The sequence below is a fragment of the Ixodes scapularis genome, unplaced genomic scaffold (assembly GCF_016920785.2).
Source record: "Ixodes scapularis isolate PalLabHiFi unplaced genomic scaffold, ASM1692078v2 ptg000044l_1__unscaffolded, whole genome shotgun sequence".
Classification (NCBI taxonomy): domain Eukaryota; kingdom Metazoa; phylum Arthropoda; class Arachnida; order Ixodida; family Ixodidae; genus Ixodes; species Ixodes scapularis.
The window spans coordinates 851,208-876,295 of NW_024609897.1; the positions used below are offsets into that span (position 1 = coordinate 851,208).

Here is a 25,088-nt window from a genome sequence, read left to right on the forward strand (position 1 = left end):
GTGGTCCCTTTCTTGTGGGTAGGTCGGTACTACGCTCATACCACCAGGAGGCTCTGCGACTGAACTGACACTCTGGCAGCCCTGACCTCCTGATGGAGGGTGCAGTCTGGTGTAAGGTCTACGACGTGCTGCGGCCAGCCTCTACGAATGTGCATTACGGCCTTGCCTTTTCGGAGCGGGTGCCTGCCCTTGTATGGGGATGGTGATGGAGGGATTCGAGTAGGAGTGAAGGCCAGACATGAAGATGTTCTAGTTATCTTCCTGGAAGATAATTATGTCCCGTCGTTCATCGGGCTTCTCCTGAAGACGCGTGCGGAGCTACTCAACCCGTTGCTGAACCCCTGACACTTCCATTGAAGGACTCGGGTCATGCGCAGTGAAGTATATAATGTCGTTTAACACCTGCGACCGTGGTCTATAAAATGAAAACAACTTGTAGTCGAAGGGACTGACACAGAATGGAACGTCTCAGATGATTAGTTAACACCAGCCCAGCTGCGTACTTACAGTCTTTTCACTGAAGTTTATTCCGGTATTTGTTGAAGAGTTTGGCCATTTCACCGAATATTCACAGCTCGTCTGCAGAGAGGGATTGTGCCTTGCTTCACTCGGTCTGCCCAGGTGCCACGGCTCGGAGGATAGGCGTGTTCTTGGGTCTTGCGTCCGCGAATTCAGGGCCGTCGTTCTGTCGTTGCTCGCAACGTCTGTGCTCTTCCCCCAGCCGGCGGTTTTTGAGCACCCATGTCAGGCATTTGGGGTTGATTCCGAGGTGGCCAAAGTGTTTGCAGCTTTGACAGTACGGATTGAAGTGCGGGCATTGCTGTATGGGTTTAGACCCTCCTGCATGCCTCTTGCCGCAGTGTGGGCACACCGCAGGGTTAGGACCCTCTGAAAACAATTCTATCAGTTTATTTCTGGTTTGTTTATGGGACACTATAATATCAGAACTTATTGGGTATTTTATATCAGTTTCATATGTCGCATATCAGTTTCAGCTAGGCTAAGTGGTGCTATAGGTACCGCCCAATTCATGTGCTACAGAAATATTTTTATTTGCTCACGCAACCAATACACTTCAGGCACATATACACACGTTACGCATACCACTAGCATGAGCTGAACATATACATTGAGTCCGTATACATATACGGCACAACAAACATGAATGCAACAGCACACCCGAAAACTACGTCTGAGCTCTGCGTTTCCCCGTTTCATACTGGTTGTTTTGAAGGTACGTAATTTTTCGTTGACCACCTAAGCAATAAATATTACTCCCAGCATGTAGATTTTGTTTTAGTAATGTCACACATCTGAGGGTAGTTTGAACGGTTCAAGGGATAAATCTCTTAGTAAAAAGTAAACGCTCATGTCGTAATTATTTGAAAGCCATTAAATCAAGCCGCTCCATCGCGGTTCCAAGTCACGTGTTTGCTTGCCCGCGCGGCACGTCATGTCAGTTCTCACTTAGCAGGATTGGACATTCTAAATTCTGATATGGATGTCATATAAGTTATAATTAAATCACATATGAACTTGTATGCTGCATATTAGTTGGCATATGTTGCTTATCAGTTCTTATATGTCGCATATCAATTTTTATAATAATAATAATAATAGCTTTATTTACCATGTATAAGCATGGTGGGGCTGAGGAAAAAAGCTGTCAAGGTACTTTCATCATAACAATGAACAACAGATGTATTTCATATCCGTTTTATGTGTCAGATATCAGTTTTCGAAAACTCATATCAGTTTTATGTAACGCATATAAGTTTTTGGATATTTCATATCAGTTCTTATAGAGATTCATATGATTTTTTTCAGTAGGCGACATGTCTTTTTTGTGTCCGAGGCGGTGGCAGTTAGTGCACACTGCACGCCAACATTTTGGGCTTATGGAATACTCACATGTTCCTTGTTCCATCGTACACTGCTCGAGTTATCCTCTCGCTGCTAAAGGTGAGAAGAACTGTCGTTGTCTTCCAATGCGCCGGGCTCCCAGAATTTACTCGACGTCCGCACGGAGGTAGTCCTTTAGTACTTCGTCTTCAGGGTCTTGTTGCAGTGTTACAACGTGGTAGATGACACCCCTACTAAGTATGTTTCTGTAGCTCCGGTAGACTTGCACTTCTAGCTTCGGAAGGGGTGGTGCAGGTAGTTTCTCAATCCTGATGATGACTTCGGCCAAAGCGGCTGACCTGGTCCTCATTGAGATAGTTGTGGCCCTCTCGTTGAGGCGGGTAGAGGCGAGGGTCGACATGTTGGCGTGTTCCTTCCTTATATGGTTATCGAAGGCGTGGAACTGTGGCTTGATCGCCATTTGCTGCCGTAAATGGATCTTGAAGTCGAGCAAGCGCTGACGTGGTTTCTTAGATTTCGCCGAAACTGCGAGAGTGACTCCAGCTCTCTTGCGTGCCTTTTTATATGTTTGATATGCTATTCCTCATCGTAGCCTGGGGGTGAACATTCCTGATCTTCAATGTGGCCCAGTGAAGCTTGCTTGAGGACCCCGGCGGGAGATTCTTGAGTAGGGGCAAAACTTCGTTCTCGATTTTGTCCGCCGACCGCTCGGAGCAGGTCAAAGTGTGAGATTCCCCAGCTGCCGCGCAAAGGGGTGCGTCGCCCTAGGTGGTAGGACTGCAGACTGACGGAGGTCGCTGATGGGAGTGGGGGCTTTGCACTCGGTGATGTCTTCGAACTCGGCGTCAGTGGCCATATGGACGAGGCTTTTCCTGCAACTCCCACCCGCGGCCGGGTCTTTGGTTCGCCGACCAAGGGGTAGACTTATGTATCAAGGATTTGACAATCCGAGAGGGGGGCCGACGCCTTAAAGGGGCCCTACAATGTTTGTTTTTTTTAAGTTTTTTTTTTACTGTTTTTAATTTTCACCGGACCTGAGCGCACTAAAACTTAGTGTACTTTTTTTTGCTCGAAATTCGCATTATTTTAAATGTTATAGGCATATTAAAATTTCAAGGACAAGCAAAAAATAACCACCTCCTTGATGTCCTTGGTCCTCTGTCCCCCAGGAATGGTGGGAGGTAGGGGAAGACGGAGAAAAACGATGAGGTCGAGGAGGGAGCTGCCCCAAAACGGGGCAGCTCTCTCTATACGGCTGACCAGGACCAACAACGTCACGATTTCGTCACATGCCGCGCGCGTTCGACACCATGGGGCGCTCCCGTACGTCACTCGTGCCCGTAGGGTTGCCCGAACCACAAGAGACGTGGAAACTTCAAGAAAAGTAGAGGCTTAAATAGGATTGCAGGGCCCCTTTAACGGCTCCAATGAGACTGTGTCAAAGTTAGCTCTAACGATGCAAAAGGCTGCGGCTCCGCAGCGCGCTACTCAAGAAAGGGGAAGGGCAACGCTCAGCTCATCAGTTGCGTCCGCACTCCAGGGTTCTTCGTACCCAACTCTACTACCCTCAAACCGAAACTCATCCGGAAGGCAGGGTGCTGTGAAACCTTGACTTTTATTGATACTGTCACGAATGACAATTGATGAGGTGACGAATGACTGAAGGAGATGAAACAGAACTTCAAGACGGGCGTCCCATGGTCTTTTTCCACAGTCACGCATGGGAAACCATTGGATAATCATAGTCACTGATTATCTAACACGATACGCCGAGGCAAAAGCCATTTCGTCGGTTCTTCGTTTAACCCATCGTTCTCATGCACGGTGCACGCGAAGTGCGAATTACAGACCGAGAATCGAATTTTTCGAGGGAACTGACGGAAGAAATAACACGGCTCATCCACAAGCCACCGTCGAACCTTTGCGTACCAACCGGAGACCACCGGGCTGAATGAGCTACTGAACAAGAACATCGCCGACATGATATCGACGCACGTCGACGTAGAGCATGAGACACGGGATGAAATTATATCATATGTGACGTTCGCATACAATACTGAGGTTTCAGTTACTACTGGGCTAACACCATTCCAGCCGGTTTATGGTCGCAAACTAACAACGATAGTGGACGTAATGCTGACCCACGAACGAACATGATGACGACGACAGCGGCGACTCTCAGATCGTCCCTCAATGGGCCAAGGAAGTCCGACAGCTCGCCAGGCTCCGGTTACAAGATGAGCAACGCGTCGATGCTCACCAATATAACCTCCGTCGTCACGACGTTCACTTCGAGCCCGGATACCGGGCGTGCGTGCGGATACCATTACGACAACGGGGCTTCAAAGAGAAGCTCCAAAAGCGCTACCTTGGTTCTTACAAGGTCCTTCACCGCCTGGAAATGCTCAACTACGAGGTGATACCCTACGAGACACAAGCATCATCACGACGCCGACCGCGACTCGAGGTGGTTCACGTCGTTCAACTCAAGCCACTCTACACGCGATAGCAATGTTGACGTTTTTGTTTCCGATGACTCTAAGTTTACCGTTTTTTTATTTGCCTTGGTTTGTTGCGTGTTGCATCGGGGTGGTCCGTTTTCTTAGAAGGGGGGGGGGGGGGGGGGAGGGGAATTATGCCGTGCGCTTACGTAGCCAGGTCCATAGCGCGCTTGGCTTACACGCACGTGGCTCGGGTTGGATTCCCGGCACTGCGTGTTGTTTTTTTTTATATTTCTTGATGTAAGCAGGAGTTTCGAAAAGTTTCAAAAACCGTCTAGCTTGTTCATGTTTAGAATGCATAGTTTTAAAACGATCGAGAAAGAATATTCTGGGCTTCCGGGGAAATTTTTAAAGAAGCTTTGCCGCTCCTTACAAGTCACTCTTGCCCCAGCGCTCGATCCAGCTGTCTCGCCGGCATCGACGCCTTCGACGCTGGCCTTCTTCTATTTTGTTTTGAGCTCAAGTTCGCGATATCAAAGGTTTAGCTTCTTTCAGACATTTGTTGCCTCATCAATTATCATTCGTGACTTGTTATGGTACAGCCCATGCAGCGTTTGAGGAACCCAGCGGAATTAAAATAATTTGGCCGGTAACGCCCAAAAGCTAACATACTTGCTACAGCTTGTGGTTGGAGCATACAACCTGCAGAGGTTGGGCATCTCTTTGAGACACGCAGTATGCCCTCTAAATTCAGAAATTAAAAAAAGTTAATTACAATTTCTCTGTTTATTACCCACCGAATTGAAGAAATAACGTTGTTTCTACTATCTAGTGGTCGCAAAGTCGAGTATGCTAAACAAACAATTAAAAGTGTTCTATGTATCACTTATTTTTCGAGAAATTTGGTGCACCTAAAAAAAAAAAAAAACATTTTGTATTTTAGGGCAAAGTGTTTAGGCTAATGGCGAATTCGGGTGGTCAATCGTCGGCAACTTATTTTGCCGGAAAACCGGCAATAGTGTTCGCGTGGTCAGTTTCCGGCCGGCGCGCACCGTTCGGGTGGTGGTTCTCCGTCAAGCACCGCCAACTTTCCGGCGCTTTTTCCGCGCGAGCTCCGAACGGCCGGGCGAGTACGCGCCAAACTGTATCCGGTGTCGTCACTTCCGAAATGAGCGAGATGGTCAGTGAGAAAAAAAATTAACGCAAGAACGAAACTGATCTGAAGTAACTTTAGGATCCGCTACGAAAGTCAATCCAAGTCGTTGGGACATGAGTGACGGCGGCGACAGGCTCTCGCTAGCGGTGTCGCGAGGGCAAGAGGCCAAGTAAACTGCCACCGTCTGGCGTTTCTTGTTCGGGCAGTGAGGGTCACGTGGTGTGCCGCCGGCGCGTTTCTGGTTGACGGTTCCGCCGGCTCGTTCTCGCCGGCGACTGACCACCCGAATTCGCCATAAGAAAACAACGTTATGCCGGCAATAAATCTATTTTCATTTGAAAGGGAGATGACTCACGGTCAATACTTTTCAGGCTATCAAAATAGCTTAATGCTAGAAATCACCTGTTTTCTGTTGAAAAGAAGTGTAGGACAAAATAGTTCTTGACAAAATGGTCCCTTACAATGTGGCCTCAGACAAAATGGTCTGGGTGAGAATGGTCTGAAGCGCAAACCCGGAAAAAAATGGTCCCAAGTGCTTTGTTGATACTTTGGGAACTCTTTAAAGTTTTAATGAACTGCTACTCTGAAGCTGTATTCAACACACCTGTAATGCATATGTTAAGGTATTTAGAGTTTTTGTTATATATTTGAGGAAATAACTAAAAAAGTCTAGGATATAATATAAGTTCTATTATCGCTCACTCGGCTCTATGAGCCCTATTTGCATAATACAGGAGCACTGTGCAAAGCTGGAGCTCGGAAGTCACTGAACATACACGCACACACTAAAAACGCAAGGTCGCAATGTACTCTGCGATTGATTGAACTAGCTGGTAATAATGTGGACAAAAACGTCAACGAACGCCATAAGTACGTTTTGTTTTCAGTCCTGCTCGATTGGTCCTATCGGCTGGTAGTTTCGGCTGCACTGTGACTTTAGTAAAGCGTAGTAAGAACGCGGGAAGTAACATTAACACTGCGTGGTGCGCATTAAATACACCAGGTTATAAGTGGCACTGCACAGGCAAAATTTCTCGTCTAGAGCGTTAACCAGTGAAACCGCTCCTCAAAGGCAAACCGACCTTACACTGTATAAATACCAAACTCAAATATATTTTCTTTGATGGGTCATATATAAACTAGTATATATAACACGTGTTATATAAACTAATATAGGCACACTATTTGACATTGTACTTGTATATAACTTCTATTTTTATACCCTACCGAAAAATCCGGTATAACTTTCTCTATCCGGAATATGGAACCGGAAATTTGTTACTGGAAACCCGAAATCCAGATTGAGAACAAAGGAATAATTTCTGAAAACCTAAATTCCAGATAGAGTCCAGATAGAATCCAGATAGATTTCCGGTTCCATAATCCGGATAGCGAAAAGTTATACCGGATTTTTCGGTAGGGATACTTTTCCCTTTTTGGCTCAGCTACTGGCCTGCAATGTGTTTCGCATAGTATGTGCAAACTTTAAAATGATTAGCGTTACATATCTTAAGTATTCATCAAAACATTCTTGTTTTCTCTTTGTCCAATTCGCAGTGAGGGCAAACAATCAGCTAACCCCCGAAGAACAAGAGAACTATATATGTATCAACATTTGCTTGGAACCATTTTGTCCGGGTTTGTGGTTGGGGCCAATTTGTCCGGGACCATTTTAGCCGAAATCATTTTGACCGAGACCATTTTGTTCGGGACCGTTCTGACGGGATTCTGTTGAAAAGCGGTTGATTTACGTCGCGGAATCCAGGGGGCAGGCGAAGTCTTAGTGAAATGTTTCGCGCAAATAATTTTACGACAACCGCTGGCATAGTATTCTTTTTTTTTATTTATTTATTTTGATATTTTACAAAGGCATTCTCTACGCCGCTTTGGATGTGGGGGGCGTTCAGTTTTCAACCCTTTTTCCCCTTCGGTGCGCCTTCCGTATCATATTTGCTACGTCTGCAGAGTTCCGAACCGCGTTGGTGGTGGGCGATGCGGTACGGCTACAGAAACTTTCTAACCTGGGCGCGAATCGCACTCGCAAAGCTAATATGCACGACTGCCACTGGGACAATGCCGGATCACGCTGGCGATTTCGTCAACACCTGCGGCTTTGACATGGGTAAAAGTATATGCGTTGACGTTGTCGACGACCCAAATAGAATCAACGAGCTTTTTAATTTCTACTTCATTATTCCTGCTGTCTGTAACAAAATCAAGAAGTATGAAGAAACCGAACAACGTAGGGAAGTGTGTTTAGGGTGTATTTATATAAAAAGACGAAAAAAAAGTTTTAGCCGGGAAAGGGAAAAAAATTACCCACTTTACATATTTCAAGTGTTTAAGGCAAATTTCAGTGACATGTTTTTCGTGCAAAAAGGCGCAGCCCTTTGATCTGTCGATATATATATATTCTGGAATTTAGTTAACACCGTAAAGTTACCCTTTATATTCATATTTAGAAAGACTGCGGTGATCTAGACAGGGTGGTAAGGCTCATTTCACTCCCCACAAAGTAGGCGCTTCAGGACTCCTAGCTTCTCCGTCCATTGGCTGCCACTTGGGCTTTGCACCAAAACGGTGGCCGGTGCCAGCTACAGGCAAATCTGCATCGTGCGGACTAAGGAAACAAAAAATAATGAACGAAGGTCCAACGTTGAACCCTTCACTTTTCTTTTTTTACTTTCTATTTTGCTTCGTCTATTTTGGTATTTCTATTTTTGTCTTTGTTAGGGGTTCAGTGTTGGCCTTTCCCAAAGAAAGACTTGTGCGGCGTTTTCCAAGGGTTATGTTAAAGATCCACTGATAGATCTTCCTTTACTTTTTTTTTTTTCAGGCGTAGGGTGCTTGCCGAGCCCGCTTCGCTCCAGCCTCTGTCGCACGCAGACCCGCGTCGGCTTGCCGTTTGTTCCTCCGCATTTCGGCCAGCCGAAGTAGGCGCTGCTTCCGTTCTTCTGTCTCGTTCGCCCGCCTTGCACGCATATCAGCGACCTACACTGCCTGACGCTGCTTTCGCTGTTCACCGGTTTCCCGCGCGCTAATTGGCTTTTTTCCCTCTGACGTCGCCTCCCCCTCGCCTTTGGTTTTCACTAATGTCCTCCTCTCTATGCGGCGCGCTTTCCTTTCCACTGCTTTCTCCGTCGTCGGACGGCGTCCGTTTTCCCTGCCATGTAGGTACCGGAGTGTCGAACCGGAGCCGAACCAAACTAACCAGTGTCTCGCAGCTATCACCCTCAGCGATTAGTTCTTAGGAGTATGAAAGCACGTAAATCGTTGCACGACCCATTTTATATGTAGACACCACTGAGGCACCCAAACATGCTTTCGTTTTTACTGAACTGCTTCAGAAAGTTGTCTCTGGCAATAGAAGCATTGGAACGACCAATTTTGACCTATTATTCCGAAGTTAAATAAGCTAGGGGTTTGTATGGGAAGAGCACCTGAAAATAAAGATTCTGGTAGCCTCAGAGGGGCAGCTGAACGCTGGCAGCCAGTCTAATGTCTCAGATTAATGTCACTACCAGGTTCTTCCACAATCTTCCACCACCTCCAAATTTTGTTTAAACTTAACCGTTTTTGGGACACCACATAAGTTCAATGGAAAATTACTGTCAACATGATACAATTATATTTGTTAAATTCGCTGCTGAATAAGTGCAACACTGATTTTGTAGCCACAGTGCATCACCGTCCTCCATTAGCGTCGAAAGAGCGGAAGCGTACGTCTTGGCAGATGTATCAAGTTCTGTCTTCTTGTCACCTACAAGCAAAGCCGAAATTTTTTCCATGCTTAACAGCTTGTCTAATAGCACTGCAGCTGGCGAGGATGAGCTAAAAGCCGAACCAATTAAAGCTGCGTCTCATTTAATATCCGGACCACTCGCCTATATATTTAATGCCGTTTTGAGCAAGGGCATTTTTCCAGGCAGAATGAAAATAGCCTGCTTTTACGTTTTGAACAAAGGTGGAGCGCTAAACAACCTGAGCAATTACCGACCCATATCGGTTTTATCTGTGTTTTCTAAACATTTTGGAGATGCTCATATTCACGAGACTCACACACTTTCTTAGTGCAAATAATTTAATTGCAAGTCAACAATATGGGTTTCAAAAGAATAAATCAACGAAAATGGCTTTATTGCATATAAAAAATAAGATTATTATCAATATAGAAACGTTCGCAATATACATTATAAATGGCATGCGTTCTCAGCTTGAATCAGTTACTTACGCTGTACCACAAGGATCTCTTCTTGGTCCATTGTTATTTCTATTGTACTTAAATGACATCTGCCACGTACACCAGACATTCTTTTGCACGCAGATGACTAGAATGCATTTTTAAAGCGCAGCTCTTAGGCGCCCGTTTCCGGCTTGAGCGGCGTCGCCGTCGGCGTAACCGTGAGGTCACGTGACCCCCCCCCCCCCCCGAGGTCACGTGACCCGCCTGAGGTCACGTGACCTCACGGGGGCCACGTATTTCCGGTAAGGCCACGTGGCCCCGTGGCGGAGTAGCAGGCGGGATGACGGGGGCGGGGGAGGGGGGAAGAGGGGTATACTCACCCTTCAGTACCTTTCCATCCTCCTCCTCAAAAGCTGCACTCTAATTCGGCGTTACAGGGTGTTGTAAATGGCTTTCATTTTTTTCTGATTCAAACCTAAGGAAGCTAGGAACTATGTCAAATGACTGGTTAAATAATTTACCACTATGGTTGCAGTCCAACAATCTTCAGTTGAACACTGGCAAGAAAAAATATATTATTTTTAAGCCTAAAAAACCTATTAACTATCATATAAACGTAAATTTTGAAAGCACAATTATTGAGAAGGTTAGGTTGCATAAATGTCTTGGTATTTGGTTCGATGAGAGTTTAACTTGGTCTCGACATGTGGAACACCTTCCTACAAAGACTTCTAAATCTATCGGCATTTTGTTTAAAGTTACGCTACTCCTCCTTTTTGGTTGAAACGTGAATTATATTATGCATTGTTACACTCCCATCTTAACTACTGTTTATTAATTTGGGGAACAACAACAGGAACTAACCTTGACAAGTTACTAGTCCTACAGAAGAAAGCTATCTGGTGCAGAGACAATTTGGATAGTTAGGCCCTTACTGCTGTTTCATTTCTGAAACACAATATTCTTTCCCTCCAACAGCATTATTACTTGAGAGTTGTAACGGGAATGCCCAAAAGAAGGACATGTTAACCCGATTATAACAACAGCCTTCCAGGGCAGTACTTTGCAAAGATTAGAACTCATGCGTGCTAATGTGTAAATGCGTTGTATGTTAAGAATATAAAAACTCTTTGTCTGTTCTCCGCACTATTTATGTGTAATTGGGAACATAATTGCATCTGTATTTCTTTTGGCAGAGAGGCATTGTGCATAAGATTATTTAGAATGCCATTTAATATCTCTTTCTTTCTGCACATTTCATGTATTCGCCTTCAGATGCATCATGTGAGCACACATTCCATTTCGGCACACTCCATGTCCCGGTGTTTCGCACTGAGAAACAGCGCACAAAAATCACGTTTCCGCAGGTCTGCTCAACAGCTGGGGTAGTGTCGAGAATCATCCTCATCTGTCGGTCTCAAGCGGTTATGTGATCTTCATACAAAAGAAAGTATTCATGACAATACGAATGTATTTCGCTACTGACTGAATATTTGAGAGCGTCAATGAAGGGCTGATCACCTTAAAGATCTGCATCATAAGTAAATGCGCGTAAAAATGTCTGAAAGATGCTGTGAAAATTTTTCCCGGCGTCTTTATACTCAAGAGGCACATGTGCCTTCGATTTGAAAGAACCTCAAACACATTTATCTGAAATTAAAGCTGATCTAAATAACTATGTGTTTCTCACACATAAATAACTTTTCAACCAAAAAGAAGTTTGTTATTGCGTCCTTTAAGTGGTGAACTGCAATGTTATATGTCTGCGTGCTGGACAAGGCCAAAATGCACGGCGGCCCGTGGCGGTATGACGATTACGTACGCAGACCGCCAGAAAGCGACGAATCAATAAACCTGTCATTTCGATCACCAAATGCTACCTTGTCTTTTTAACAAAAAGTCATCAATTAGCAAGGGTGCAAATTGAATTGACTGGCATCTTGAGAATAAGAAACCTCAAAAGGCCAAGCTGTGCAAGTTTATCCCTCTACAAGATATTGTTCACTTGGGCACGCGCTATTTTAGGCCAGCTTCGGCCTGAGTACGAAGTTGCATATATAGCAGAGGAAACAATTTCGAACACTCCTTTCTTCGCGACTTTTTGCTGACGTAACCGTGGGTTAGAAAACCAAGCGTTCTGTTTGTTGCTCTGTTTTTACAGATGGTTAACAAAACTGGCTTGCCCAAAATGTTTGAAGACGTTTTAAAGAATGCGACTGCTACTAGCTCGGTTGCGTCGTAATCATATACTATATTTTGAAACGTATTTCATAAAATATATTTTACAACTCACATCGGCGATGTGCAGATATCATGCTTTTATGCGCTGTAATTATTTCCTTAGTCCAGAGCACAGCTACGTTTTGACTTTTAAGGCTGCGACACAAAATTGGACCCATCAGGGGTATTGTAGGTGACCCACCGCACTTCGTGACCACATTTATACTCAAGCCAAATATCAGTGACAAAGATAAACAAATGGATATTGAATGATATAAACACGATATTCCGTGTGTTAGTCTTGATTGCTTTTGCTGTTTTGTGAAAATGAAATAACGCAATTTCTCATTTTTCGAAGCTGTGAATAAAAGTGGACTGTAAAAAGGGTAATAACTGTATATTTACTTGTTTCACGACGTAAATAGTGCCTATCGCCTAAACAACGCGGCAAATATATTCTCACATTAGCGGTTCCAACCGGTTCAAGCCGGTTTGAACCAGAACCGGTTCAAGCCATTTCGCTCCCCGGTACTGAACCGGAACTGAACCGAAATCCGTGAACCTGAACCTAACCGATACAAAATTTCGGCTCGACACTCTGGAAGGTACTAATGCTAACGCATTAGTAAAAAAAAAGACTACGCGAACAACGTGCATGTGCGGGTCACATTGTGGAACAGTTTCGAATTTTGCCGCCGACGCTCGGCCGACTCCACTTTCTACGACTTGCAGTGAAATCATTAGAATTTCACAATTGGAGAGCTTCTCAGCTTTATTCATCAGCAGTTGAGGCAGTAGTACACGTAACTAAAAATCAGCGGGTAGTTGTTTTGTCCGCAGCGTGCTACGGGTAACATAACAAGGATTGTGAAACGATGGCTCACCTACGGAAACGGTGCGCCAGAAACATACCAATGTATCCTCTATTGACCACTAAATGGTTCTACGGCTTGTTGTTTTAAACATCATGCACAAAGTGTTATATTAAACAAAACAAAAAAAACTTCCGCGTTTAGAAACACATTTATGCAAACTGAGCGTCACCCAATTATAGATTGTCTTTTCTCAGTTTGCAAAAATGTCTCTTTTGGTAAGTTTGAACCTATACATAAATATTGAATGTGCTAATTTGCTGTAGTTTTAAAAGGGCGACAGCGAATAAATGAATAAACCCGATTACCGACGAAATTTCGGGTTATCAGAAATTCGTGCTCGTCCAGAGGTCCAGAGGAACTACAGAACACGCTGATGATTGAAAGCCAGACATGTAAACATCGCTCATAGTTTTGGAGTGACGGAGCTAGGCTTCCGCTACATCTAACGGGAGACGGAGTTTTAGGTGGTCTGAAGTTTACTCTGGTGCTGAGGAAAACACGGTGTATTATTTTTTTCCTCAAAACACCTGGTAGTTATTAACGCTTTCCTTGATTTGTCTACGTCTCCTTACGATACATTACCTATTTGTGACTTTTCAATCTTTACTTTTGTAATTCGTGTCAAGCCACCTTTAATCACTTGAGAAGTACCACCAAAGTAACGATGCTGGATCTCATAGGTATTTATGTGACCAGTCAATAGCCGAAAAGCTACGTTCGTAGCGCAGCGCGGCATTATTTACTGATCGACCCCGCATTTCCCTCATCAATGTCACGTAGGCAGACGCTGGAAACAATTATTCTTAACATTGCGGCATTTATATCAAAGCAACGCACTGGGTACATATTTAAAACCCGCTCATTACACAATATTAAGAAGTGTAATAAAAACCAGATGAAAACAAATAGCCTTGCATCACCATAACAAAGCAGGGAATTCGATCCCAGTGTCTCCACAATTATACGCTTTCTAATCACACTCCAGGAAATATATATAAAGCCGTACTCACAAGAATTATCTTGGTCGATAATTTCTTCAATCGCTGCTCTATAAGTTGGGAAGCGTAGCTGTTTCCAACGTCGAAATCCGGGAGGGATGAGTGTATCACTCGGTTCACAATCCTTGCAGCCATTTTTTTTCCGTGGCTATTTCTAAAGGTGCAAAAATCACAAATGAATACTCACTCCTTTAGAAAAAAAATGAAAACCTGCAAACACGGTGACTCTGTGTTTCACTAATGCGCGATAGGAATGATTGTACGAGAGCTCTCTTTAAAATTTTACTTTTCGGAAAGACATAATCACTAAGACCGCAATTGTTAATTCACGAAATTGGCATTCCTGCTTTTCAAAGGTATATGAATTCATGCGCACCAAAATTTCCTTGCGATGAGAAATGACAGGTAAGGAGTGGTGTTCTTTTTATAAAATGGCGATTTTTACCGACATATCCGAAAGAGCTCAGACCAACGTACTCCGCCCTGGTTCTAAGCACCTTCTTCACAAGTGTGAAACACACCACTACACCAGTTGTTCCCGTCAAATATGGGGCGCATCTGCTCGATGCGCGCATCCGCACAGCATTCATAAGTGGTGCGCTACGCACACGTCGATAGTCACGTCACACCAACAGTTGTGGATGTACTTCTACGAGGAATTTTGTTTACGCCTGCCACATTTTTATTTTTATTTCTGTCCGGGTCTTTTTACCTGTCGAGCCTCAGGTGGGAGCCGTAGCGGAAGACTAAAAGAGCACGCTGAGGGTGATTTTCTACAAAACTTTGTTTTAAAACATCATCTGTATAGCGGGGCAAACAATGTCACCTTGCGGTTTACACCGAACGTGTTGCTTCCAATACCACGACCACCTTAGATTTGTCTATTTGGTTAACAAAAGAAGAGCGAGTCACTCGCATTTGACTATTGCTTCCCAGCCAATCCGGTGGCGGTATCATCTGGTAAAAATTCCGCAGAACAAATCATGAAGCCTTAACACAATAACTTAGGCCCTGCAATTCTTAAAGGGGCACTCAAGCGGTTTTTGGAGAAGCTACGTTTTGGTGCGATGGCGTTAAGGAAGTGTCAGTGAATGAGTATCTTCAGTTTTAGAAAGCAGAACCGTCTACTAATCATGCAGGAATAAAATACGTGCGGACTCTTTTCTGTACTTGCGAGGACCAATGAAATTATCGTATGTTTAAAAATTTTGGCGGTCTTTGTAAAGTTTCGCTAAAGGAACAATTTTCAGTTCATTTAAAAATGGTGTGCATGATAATTTCACAAGACGGAAAATATTTCTAGTTTTGAACACGCGATACTGCAATTATCGTTTCACAAACAAGGGACTACGTTTTCTCCTTGCCTTCCTCCGCGGGGGGTGAATTTCCCGTTCCCCAGGGATGCGCGGAAGCGCACGTATCTCCGCGCGTTGCAGGCCGGTCGTGCCGGTCGCGGGCCGGCCGGCTCCTTCTATCCGCAAACATGGCGTCGGTGGTGATCGCCGACATGGACGGCGTGGTGAACGCTCATCGTGCCCCGTAAAAGCGCTATCCTTGACTGTGAATTTTCGTCGTGTGTCTTTATGAGAACCCAGCACGTACTAGAAGGGAAGATCCACCTACGCGTGCGGCGATCTCGTGGCGGCACTCTCAAGACAGCAGAAACGCCCGTGCCGTCGTGTTTGTTTACTTCGACTACAGTGGTGCTTTCTAAGCATTTGTGTCCTCGAACATCGCCCGGATTTCTTATTTGGCGCATTTCATGCGGGTGCTCAAGTTCAAGGTATTACTGGCGCGTACTGTATAAAGGATGCGAATTTTCACGCGTTTTCATCATCGGAGAAAAGTGATTAGTGTTAGCAATCCTGAACGCTCGCAACGTCTATCTGATCACGAAATCATATTTCTACGTTGCTATATCGCTGCTAAGATTACACTGTTTTTTATAATCATCGAAAAGGCGTGTGGTGATATTTGTACTATTGCAATGTCGTGTATTAGAGTCGTGATCGTCCAAGACGGCGGAGTGCATTTTTTTATTTTATTTTTTTCATCCACTGTACCCTGCAAGCCTATCAAGAAAAAAATAATAATAAAGCTTTAGGCTATAGAAAACTGTCTGTCTATATTCTGTTACGGCATTGAGTAGCAGTGCGTCCCCTTTTTAGAGGGGCCGCTGAAACAGCTGACGGCGGCGTATACATCTATATATCACTGTAAAAAATTTCCGTAATTTTACAAACAATTTGTCGTAATTCTGACGGACAGTGTGTCCGTTTCTTACTTAACGGACATAAAACCCGTTTTTCGTTAGGTTGAATAAAATAGTACAGTTGTGTGCCAAAGAGTACCATAGTAGAGGATAAAAGCGTTAGAAGTGCTTTTATCGTCTAATCCTGCTAAGAGCAATTCGTTATAGTAAAGAGGCCAAACCAAGAAACCCGCAGTACCCTGCAAAAGGAACAAATAAAAGTGGGGGGAAACACAAAATAGAAATCAAGTAAAAGTCTGCAATTCACGTTAAAGCACATAGGCACTGCTCTACCTCAGTGGGAGTGAAGGTAGCGAGTTTCCTGTGTACAGATGTTTTTGAGCTTGTGATGATTGTTTGGGGGGTTCTGCGTGAGTGCAAATAAAGGGATTGCAAGAACAGTGAAGACCACACCAAGAAGGAAGGCTGTTGCTCTACAGTACGAAACGGCTGAAAGGCACCAGCCCAATTCTTGCAAACAACTCCCTTCAGTGCTGTCTCATGAACTTGCAGTTCCACAACGCTGCTTAGGAGGCATAATAAGACAACCCGCTGGAGGGCCACACTTGAGATCAACTCTGGTCGTCCATTGAAGGGCCAGAATTCTAGCCAATGTCAAAGCAGTGAGTGATCCGGAGTGAGCTTGGCTGCCGAAGAATAGTGTATAGTTGCCCTTCGATGAACACTTTCAATTGATCTTACAAGATCAACCTCACAGGAGTCTCATATGGAGCTGCAATACTTTAGGTGTGGCTGGACCAGGGCTGTGAAAGGCATGGGCGTACCAACCGGGTGGTCAAGGGGGGCGCTTGTCCCCCAGTTCTTAGAGTGGGGGGGGGGGGGGGAGCAAGTCATGTGTTTTGCCCCCCCCCCCCCCCCTCCTAAAACAGTCAACACTGGACAGGGCAAACACTGGCTGGCAGCGCCCGAGGGATACCAAGAGCACCGCTCCTCGGTCCCGGGGGGGGGAGGAGGGGAAGGGAGGGGGTTTAGTTTGCCCCCCCCCCCCCCCCCCCCGAATCAAAACCAATTTGGTACGCCACTGGTGAAAGGCACGTAAGTCTGTTATGGCCTGGTCTACTGGACACGCTAAGTACAAAACCCAGTGTTCCGCACGTTTTGAACAAAACTGTCGTCAGGCTGTGCGAAGAAGCATAGCTGGCTGTTTATAGTAGACGTTGTCGATGTTGTTCTGCAAACCCTGGTGGTTTCTTGGGCCACCTGATAAGCGGCACCACTATCAGGTCGTCCGTAACAGCAGTGGAGTTGATTGCAGGGATCACGATTAATAAACATGTTGAGAACAAGTGGACTGAGCACACTGTACCGTCGAACTGTCGAGTATTTGGGGCCACTGGAAATGGTTCCATGGTATACACTGCACTCCGAGCGACTCAACTTGAAGACGTCTAGTATGCACACATTTAATTAAATCGTGTTAATGAGCAACAGCGGCTCGCTGGGCAGGTCATAGGACTCAGCTTTCACGGAAGCCAGGTAGCATGCACAGTATAGCAGCCCCTTGCCATGCTTGTGAGAGGTTCCAGCTCCAGGTCGTGGCGTCGCCAAAAGGGCAGTAGAAAAGGTACCACGACCAGCACACCCCTACAGTTCTTAGCACGATCCTTTCTGTAAGCAGTGTGCTCCACTGTAGCAATTGTCAAGGTGACTGCCATAAACCGAATCCTGCATCCACGCTTTACATGCCGCTAGAACTGTTCACGCATGCGTCTCATGGAGTGAGTGAAGGTGCAGCAGCTTATTCAGGACCAAGTGCCCTGCTTGAGAACCACACTGCGAGTTGAGGCAACGCAAAACAAGGGAGTACAGGGATGGGGTTCGTCTGGGCGGGCCAGGGTGGTGGAACACGGGAGGCAGCGTCGCTGGTTGCCCGGGCAGGCCAGAGTGCGGTGTCTGTACTCGACACAGTTGTTGCAATGATGGGCTCGAGGTTTGTGGGGACGGCAGCGAAATTCAAGGCGGCGGTAGTACACTGTGTAAGGGACATGGGTTCCGATGAAGGTGATGATGGCTGAACCTGTTGTGCCTACTCGCCTTGCTTGAAGAATGTCACCTTGATAAGACTCCAGATCATTGATGATCTCGTCGGGGGTAGGTAGGAGTGGACGGGAAGGGAAATGTTTTGTAAGGTGATATTGGTGATGCGAAGTAGCCAGTTGACGATCGCTTCGTGATGGGTGCGGAGGACGGTTATTTTGCCGGAGGTGGAGCGACACGTCGGTACATGTATGAGCAAGGAGCTGTGCGGCTTGCAAGAACGCCGGCAAACTGTCAAGAGGCAGCGCAGCTGCGCCAGCAGGACGGACTGGGAGATGCACTATAACTACGTGAAGTTCGGGGTCAAAGTTGGCCGGAAGACGAGATTTGCGGGGCTTTCCAGGGGTGATCCATTTCCCACCTTGGTCGTCTCGCTCTAGAGAGATTTTCATGTCCTGTCTCAGGATGGACGCAGAGATATCGGTGAGCTGCGAAGCGGCGATGTCGGCTGTAGCCATATTCGAAGCAGAAACGGGCGTGCCGCTCGCAGAACGAGACTCGAGCGAACCGATCTCTCGGCGGACGTGCTGCGGCGGGCCGACGGAGCGCGGCGATGTTTATACCAGGATCACGTACAGTCGCGTCTTCTCCGGGCTCTGCGGAGCCCGGAGAAGACGCCCGCTCTCGTCGGAGGTTTGCAGCAGTCTCCGGACACTGAAGGTAAGGGCGTTCACATCGCAGAGTTCACTATTGAAGGGGGGCTACTGAGGTTTTAAGGGCCACTGATCGTAGCAATCGCATTCCAAAGACACCGCGTTGTCGTAGATTGTTTTTCACCGGCTACGTCCTGTAGGGCTGAGGCCAGGGCTGGGGGATCCATTGCCGGAAACGCGGAAAAACCAAGCAACGACGTGAGGCTTGCCGGGTTGGTTCGTGGGTGCCGACGACATTCGAGCAACGCTTCCAAGAAGACTGGATATTCTTTCCGGCGAGGACACAATACTTAGACAGCATGCTTGGGGCTGATGAGGATCGCAAGAGGTGGATAACAGGACAACCAATGCACAGCAAATAGGTCGAGCACGGTACACGGCACAATAGTGGTCGCCGCCATGTCCGTGTCAAATTGAAACGAAGCTGACGAAGCCAAGCTCCAGTTTAGTACACATTGCGCTTCGACATCCTTTATTACAAATAATTTTATAAATCTTAAATCAATTTTTTTATATCTTAAAGTTTTAATTTAAGTCGAATAAAACAAGCACATTCACGTTGCGTCAAATAAACTTGGTCGGAACTCGGAACCAACGAGCATCGCCGCATCGCCATCGCCATCGTAACAAAACGCAAAAACTTTCAAAAACGAAGCGAGTTTCAAAACTTTCGCAACTTTCGGGCGCTTTCAGACTTTAGGAACAAACATCGAAGAACGTTCTTGGAAAAAGGAAGTGTCCTAGGTGCCGGCGTGCCCATAAAACCAGCTGTGGATATGAGTCTAATTGGTGAGTGCTCGCTCACTCGTTTTACTTTTTGAGTCCTTTTGTGTGCAGTCGGCGTGAAAGCGAACGTGTGCGGTTCCTTGTCGCACAGGTGCTTTCCGCATTGGATGACCCTCGAGCTTTTGCCAAGGAAGCCACGGAAACGACCTGTCACTGCACGGGCACTCAGATTGCGGGAACGCAACCAAAGGCAAAGGTCCCACCGGAGGCAAGGGGGGCCAAGCGAGACACTTGGTGAGTGTATCAGGGAGCTTGATTTCTGCAAATCGGGTGGCGGCTTGGTACCAGACAGCTAGGCGGTGTGTTTTGCTGAACCCATGACTGCTAAAGGTACCCGTTAATGTGATGGCGCTTGTATTCGCTTCCACTGTGCGAGGTTAGATTCAAGTTCGATTTTCGTCCTCGGAAACTACTCGAAACATTGCGTGACGTGCGCCTATAGAAGTAAGGTCTGTATTGATGATGTTGCTTGCGAAGAGTATAAACGAGTTCTCTCTCGACTGGGGCACTGACTTTTTATAAAAAAAATTCTGTGTATGGTGCACTTATTTACTAACCCTCTGGCAGTACTTCACTGTAAAGGTTAGGAGAGAAAAAAAAAACGCGCATTGACTAGTGTCAAAAGAAACAGAAAAAAATCGTGTTTTAAACTACTTCCTCCTCAGCTCATAAGCAAAGGGAGAAATCACGTGGTCGTATTTCACTGGAACCCAAAGTTATCCCAGCAGTCTGAGAGTCAGCAAGGGCGAAGCCCTGAATAAAATGCATGCTTCACATTTTGGCAAGTGCCAACAACTATAAAGTATAAAACGCATGTAAGCAATTTAGCGAGCAACAAGAAAAGTGATGGCGACCCTTTTTGCTATCGCTCGATCAGCTGCACGACGAGGCAAGCCACATGAAAGCGACGGGAGCAAGCGACCGAGGCGATGAGCAAAGCTTTCTAGAGATCCAAAACCCGAGCAATGAGAGCTCTCCGTCGCTCATTGCCGTCGCTCGCTAAATCGCGTACATACGATTCAGCTTGAATTGTATGAACGCGAGAGACACATGCAACTCACTTCCAAATGCCTTTCATACCCGGGCTACACTGCCGTTTGCGTCCAAGTGCTGCACGGGCCTCGTGCACTGGCACTTTGACACCACTTAAGAAACTAACACAAACATATTCAGGGGTTTTAGGTTGGGTTAGCCATCCTACAGAAAGGTGCTGCTCAGTTAATAGACAATTCACTATTTTCCCGAGCGCCTCGGCCCGCCTGCGAGGAATTGTGGGAGAGATTGTCCTCGCCTGGCCGCTCTGCCTTGAGATCGCATTGCCTTGTCGCTTGGCTTCTCTTAATCCTGTTTTTCGATTCCATTACATATTTTTTATCTATTCCAGTGTATTTTCTATCGCTTCTAAGGGTTTCTATTCTCTTCTGTGCACAATATTTCTTGTATATATATAGTATTTGTGTCTTTATTTTGCCTTTTTCGATGGGAGTACCGACGGACAACTCGCCGCTTCGCGAGTCGTTTCCCGGTATGAGTACTACCATTGCTACAGATTCCTATCACACTGTTAGCTGTTTTTGTTGGTTCAATTAGACCCGCGTACAGTCGAGAGGAGCCGTTTATGAACAGCCGCGCACATGTCATAGGGATAGGCACAGCTCTGAATCAACTATCGTGATGCGAGAGCCGAGCGCGCTGTGATTTGGCCACCCACGCTCGCTCCATTTACTCGCACTGTAGCGTATGCCTTCGACTGCCGCTTACTTAACTAAGATACAGCACACCCCTGTATCTTAGGGGGGCAGGGCAGGGCCCGAGGGTAAGGCCCTGCCCTGCCCCCCTCTCCCCCCCGCGGATCTCACCAGGGGGGGCACGAGCCTCGATGCCCCCCGAAGTCTACGCCTATGCTTAGAAGCAATAAAATATGCATTGGAATAGATAAGGACAGGTAATGGAATCGAAAAACAGAGGATTAAGAGGAGGCAAGCGACAAGGCAATGCAATCTCAAGGCAGAGCGGCTAGGCGAGGGACAGTCTCGCACAAATCTTCGTGCTTGGGGGATTTTGCAAAAGGGCTATTTATATCAAGTTCAAAATGAACAGCACTCTTCATTGATGGCTGATTCACACGACGAACTGATCCACAGACGGATTGATCATGTCTGCGGTTCGTCTGTCTCCCAAGCGCATCCACACGAAGGAGCAGACACGCAAATGACAGCCAGGACGAGCTGAACATGTTTGTGACCACACAGTGGCACTGTTGTCCAAGATCGAAATCGACATTTGCTGCTTTGAACAAAAACTGTGCGTCACTGTTACGTGCGGAGTGAGACATAACACTATGATAGGCTTAGTGCGAATTGCCACTAGCCTTACTAAACCAAACCATGGCAGAGACACAAGCATGGTCCTGCTCGAGGAGACTTTGGCGTGGAGGCGGTGAAGTCCTGGGCCCGCTAAGTGGCATTTGGAGATGCCTCCACTCACTTTGCACTTGTGCCTTCAGTACACCACAGCCACAAGAAAGGTCTTGCTGGGTGAAAGATTGATTGGAGATTCAAAGTGATTGCGGCGTGGTAGACGCGTCTTTACAGAAGCTTTCCGACGCAGATGAGTACCAGATTCTGCGTCGTGTCAGTTGGGCAAAGTTCCTCATGCCAACCTTTTTGGTATGAGAAATGAAATGAAAGAATATTTTGTTGCAATAGTTTGGGTCATTTTTCTTTAAAAGTCTTACTTGCAACTTTCAGGAAAGCACAAGCATTACAGACCAGCTGCCCTCACAATCATGACCCCCCCTTTCTCTTCCTGGTAGTTGCTGTCGGTGAGTAACCTGATAGCCTTGGGCTTTTCCGCTTTTCTAATAGAAATTAGCGGTTCTTGTACATGTGCAAAAGTGAAAAGTATGCTATTGCCATGTTTGTCAGTTTTGTAACTCTTTATTCCCTCGGACCGCAAATTTGCCTTCAGCTTGGTTCACATGCACAGCACATTCCGGCATCTTGTATCCAAAAATATCTATTGTGGGTTGGATGTGTGTTGGGGGGGGGGGGGGGGGCATTACTTTGCTGGTTGAGTTGGTAGGCAGGAGATTGCGAGAAACAAAAGGGTAGATAAAATACAACCGTCACTTTTACTATGAAAACCTTTTAATACAGGACTGGTGAAAAAATGAGAACATGAAAAGGTCTTACGTCCCGTCCTCCTCTTACTCTTTACTTTCTGTAACCTAGTCTGGTAATTTAGGATCATATACTACTACATAAGATTCAACAACGTGGAAGGTGTTGGTGCACCTTAACCCATTTTGGACGAGCCTCGCTCGTCCACCTAGGGTTGTTCCTAAACCGTTTAGGATGGGTGTAACTCATCCGCGCACTATACCTCGCCCCTTGGCTCTTTTTGGACATCCCAGACTTGTTCCGAGCATAGTTTGCAATGCTGCTCAGAGATGGCAGCATGTATTTTTTTTTATTGTACACATTTTTAAGGATGGCGATTGATTGTGGAGACATGTGCAGCTTGGGCTGTACGTGCAATAAATATAGAAAAAACAACTTAGGATCAAAAACTGACGAAAAAAGAAACGGTTAAGGTAAACAGTGTGCGACGTTATTATGCAGTTTCCTCGTTCCTTCGACAATGTCTAATTGGATACGAGACACACTTTCATGACGTGCAGGCAACGTCAACAAAAATGTTTGGCGTGAAATGACACGCCAAAAATAAAATATAAGATAGCTATACTGCTAGGACCCATTGTATGTTCCTGTAACCCTGCTAGATTTGTTTTGAGAATGGCGCAATAGTTTCGTGGATAAATCCACTTAAATGTGAATCCCTCGGAGGGACGGATCCAAGCAGAACTGGAGGCTGGCTTTGTAGCCAGCCTCCAGCGCGATGTCTCCTTGCACGCACTGACAGATTTGGCTATTTTGGCGTCTCGAGCTTCAGTTTTCTCGTTTACCTTCCACGTTTCGAGCATGCGGTTTGTGATGATTACGTCTACGACATCGCTCGCCTTGTCAGAGTGTTTTACATTGATTGCAGCAGCAATGAGTATGATTGCTATCAAGAGACGTTGAAAGCTGTTCATTTTGACTGCGACCCGCTGGCAACAAACTCCAGTGACGGCGAGTTACGGACGAACTCGTTGTGGTCACTGTCACCCGGGAATATCTCGCAGGCGCATGCAGGGTGGAAGGTCAACGTGCCAACGGCGAGAGCGAGAAAAGCATTTGGGTTACCGAGTTGCGCCAGCGGTTTTGATCGTACCGCGGCAAGGAGAGCTTGGGCGATCATGGGGGCCCCTAGAATGAAAGAGCGTGCATGGGCACATGCTTTATGGGCACCATGATGTGACTAACTTCGGCAGTGTTGCCTGGTCGCCAGATGAAAATGATACAAATTCGTAAATTGAATAGTGCAATTACCAGAGCTCTAAAATTGCGTAACTTGGTGTATATACTACGTAGTCTATGAGCAATCCATTTCAAGAATAATAGATCCGTTTAATTTTTGTGTTATAACCCGTTTAAGTCACCGCAGACTCCGCTGTCCACTTATTGCCGATTCACATGAACTTATCCGCAGATAAATTGATCAAGTGACAAGACGTCCACGGACCATCAGTCCTCCAAGCACATCCATACGGAGGAGACGAGCAGATGACAGCGAGGACAAACTGAACCTATTCCCGGCCCTGCATTTCCGCAAAATGCCAACATCGCACTGTGGCACAGTTTTCCAAGGTCAGAAGTGATGTTTGCGACTACGATCACTGTGCTATTATGAAAAAGTATTGTGTGCTGCTGTTATATACCGAGCAAGACAAAGCATCATGACAGGCTTAGCGTGAAGCGCTACTAGCTTTACTAACCATATGACACAACTATCGTCCTGCTCCAGGAGGATTCAGCGTCTAAGTGATGAAGTCCTGGTGTTGCGGAGGGGCATTTGGAAATACCTTCACGCACTGCTTGCTTGTGCACCACTCTTCAGCACACTACAGCCGTAAGAAAGGTCTTGGCTGGGTTGAAAACTGGGTGGACATGCATGGAAGCTTGCAGTTTGGTAGGCAAGTTTTCACTGAAGCTTCTTGACACCAACCCGGAGGAGTACCAGAACTTGCGGCTCGTCGGCTGGGCAAAGTTCTTGCAGCTTCTTTCACCAGTGGAAAATAAGAATGGTTCGACAAAATGAAACAGCGAATGGACAAAGTACAGTGCACTATCTTTGTTTGGCTCATTCGAAAACCAAAAATATTGCTCTGCTGTTGGTGCTCTACCGTAAACGCTTTTACTGTTAAGGCCCGTTCACACTCTTGCGACTGACTTCGACCGAGAGAGACCAGACCGGTTTTTAAGCCTTTTGCGACTTCTTAGGACCGGATGCGATGCAGCGGAGTCGGACCTAAGAAGTCGCAAGAGGCTTAAAAACCGGTCTGGTCTCTCTCGGTCTAACTCGGTCGCAAGAGTGTGAACGGGCCTTTACTCACCCGCTAAAAATCTGGGCATGGAAGGACACTTTGCCCTTAAGTCTGGGCGTCTGCTGACGAGGTGCGAATCGGAGGAATAGCCGAAATGATAATAACGTGACAAACGG

General features: G+C 46.1%; 1 protein-coding gene across 1 annotated transcript in view; it reads right to left on the bottom strand.

The window, feature by feature from the left end:
* Positions 1-13,880, bottom strand: part of LOC8034174 (4-coumarate--CoA ligase 1) — a 54,194-nt gene extending 40,314 nt beyond the window's left edge. The window contains exon 1 of the mRNA XM_040502978.2: positions 13,749-13,880. Within this exon, the coding sequence (XP_040358912.2) occupies positions 13,749-13,871 (123 nt within the window). The 5' untranslated portion in view covers positions 13,872-13,880. The remainder of the gene's footprint in view (positions 1-13,748) is intronic.
* Positions 13,881-25,088: the final 11,208 nt, after the last annotated feature.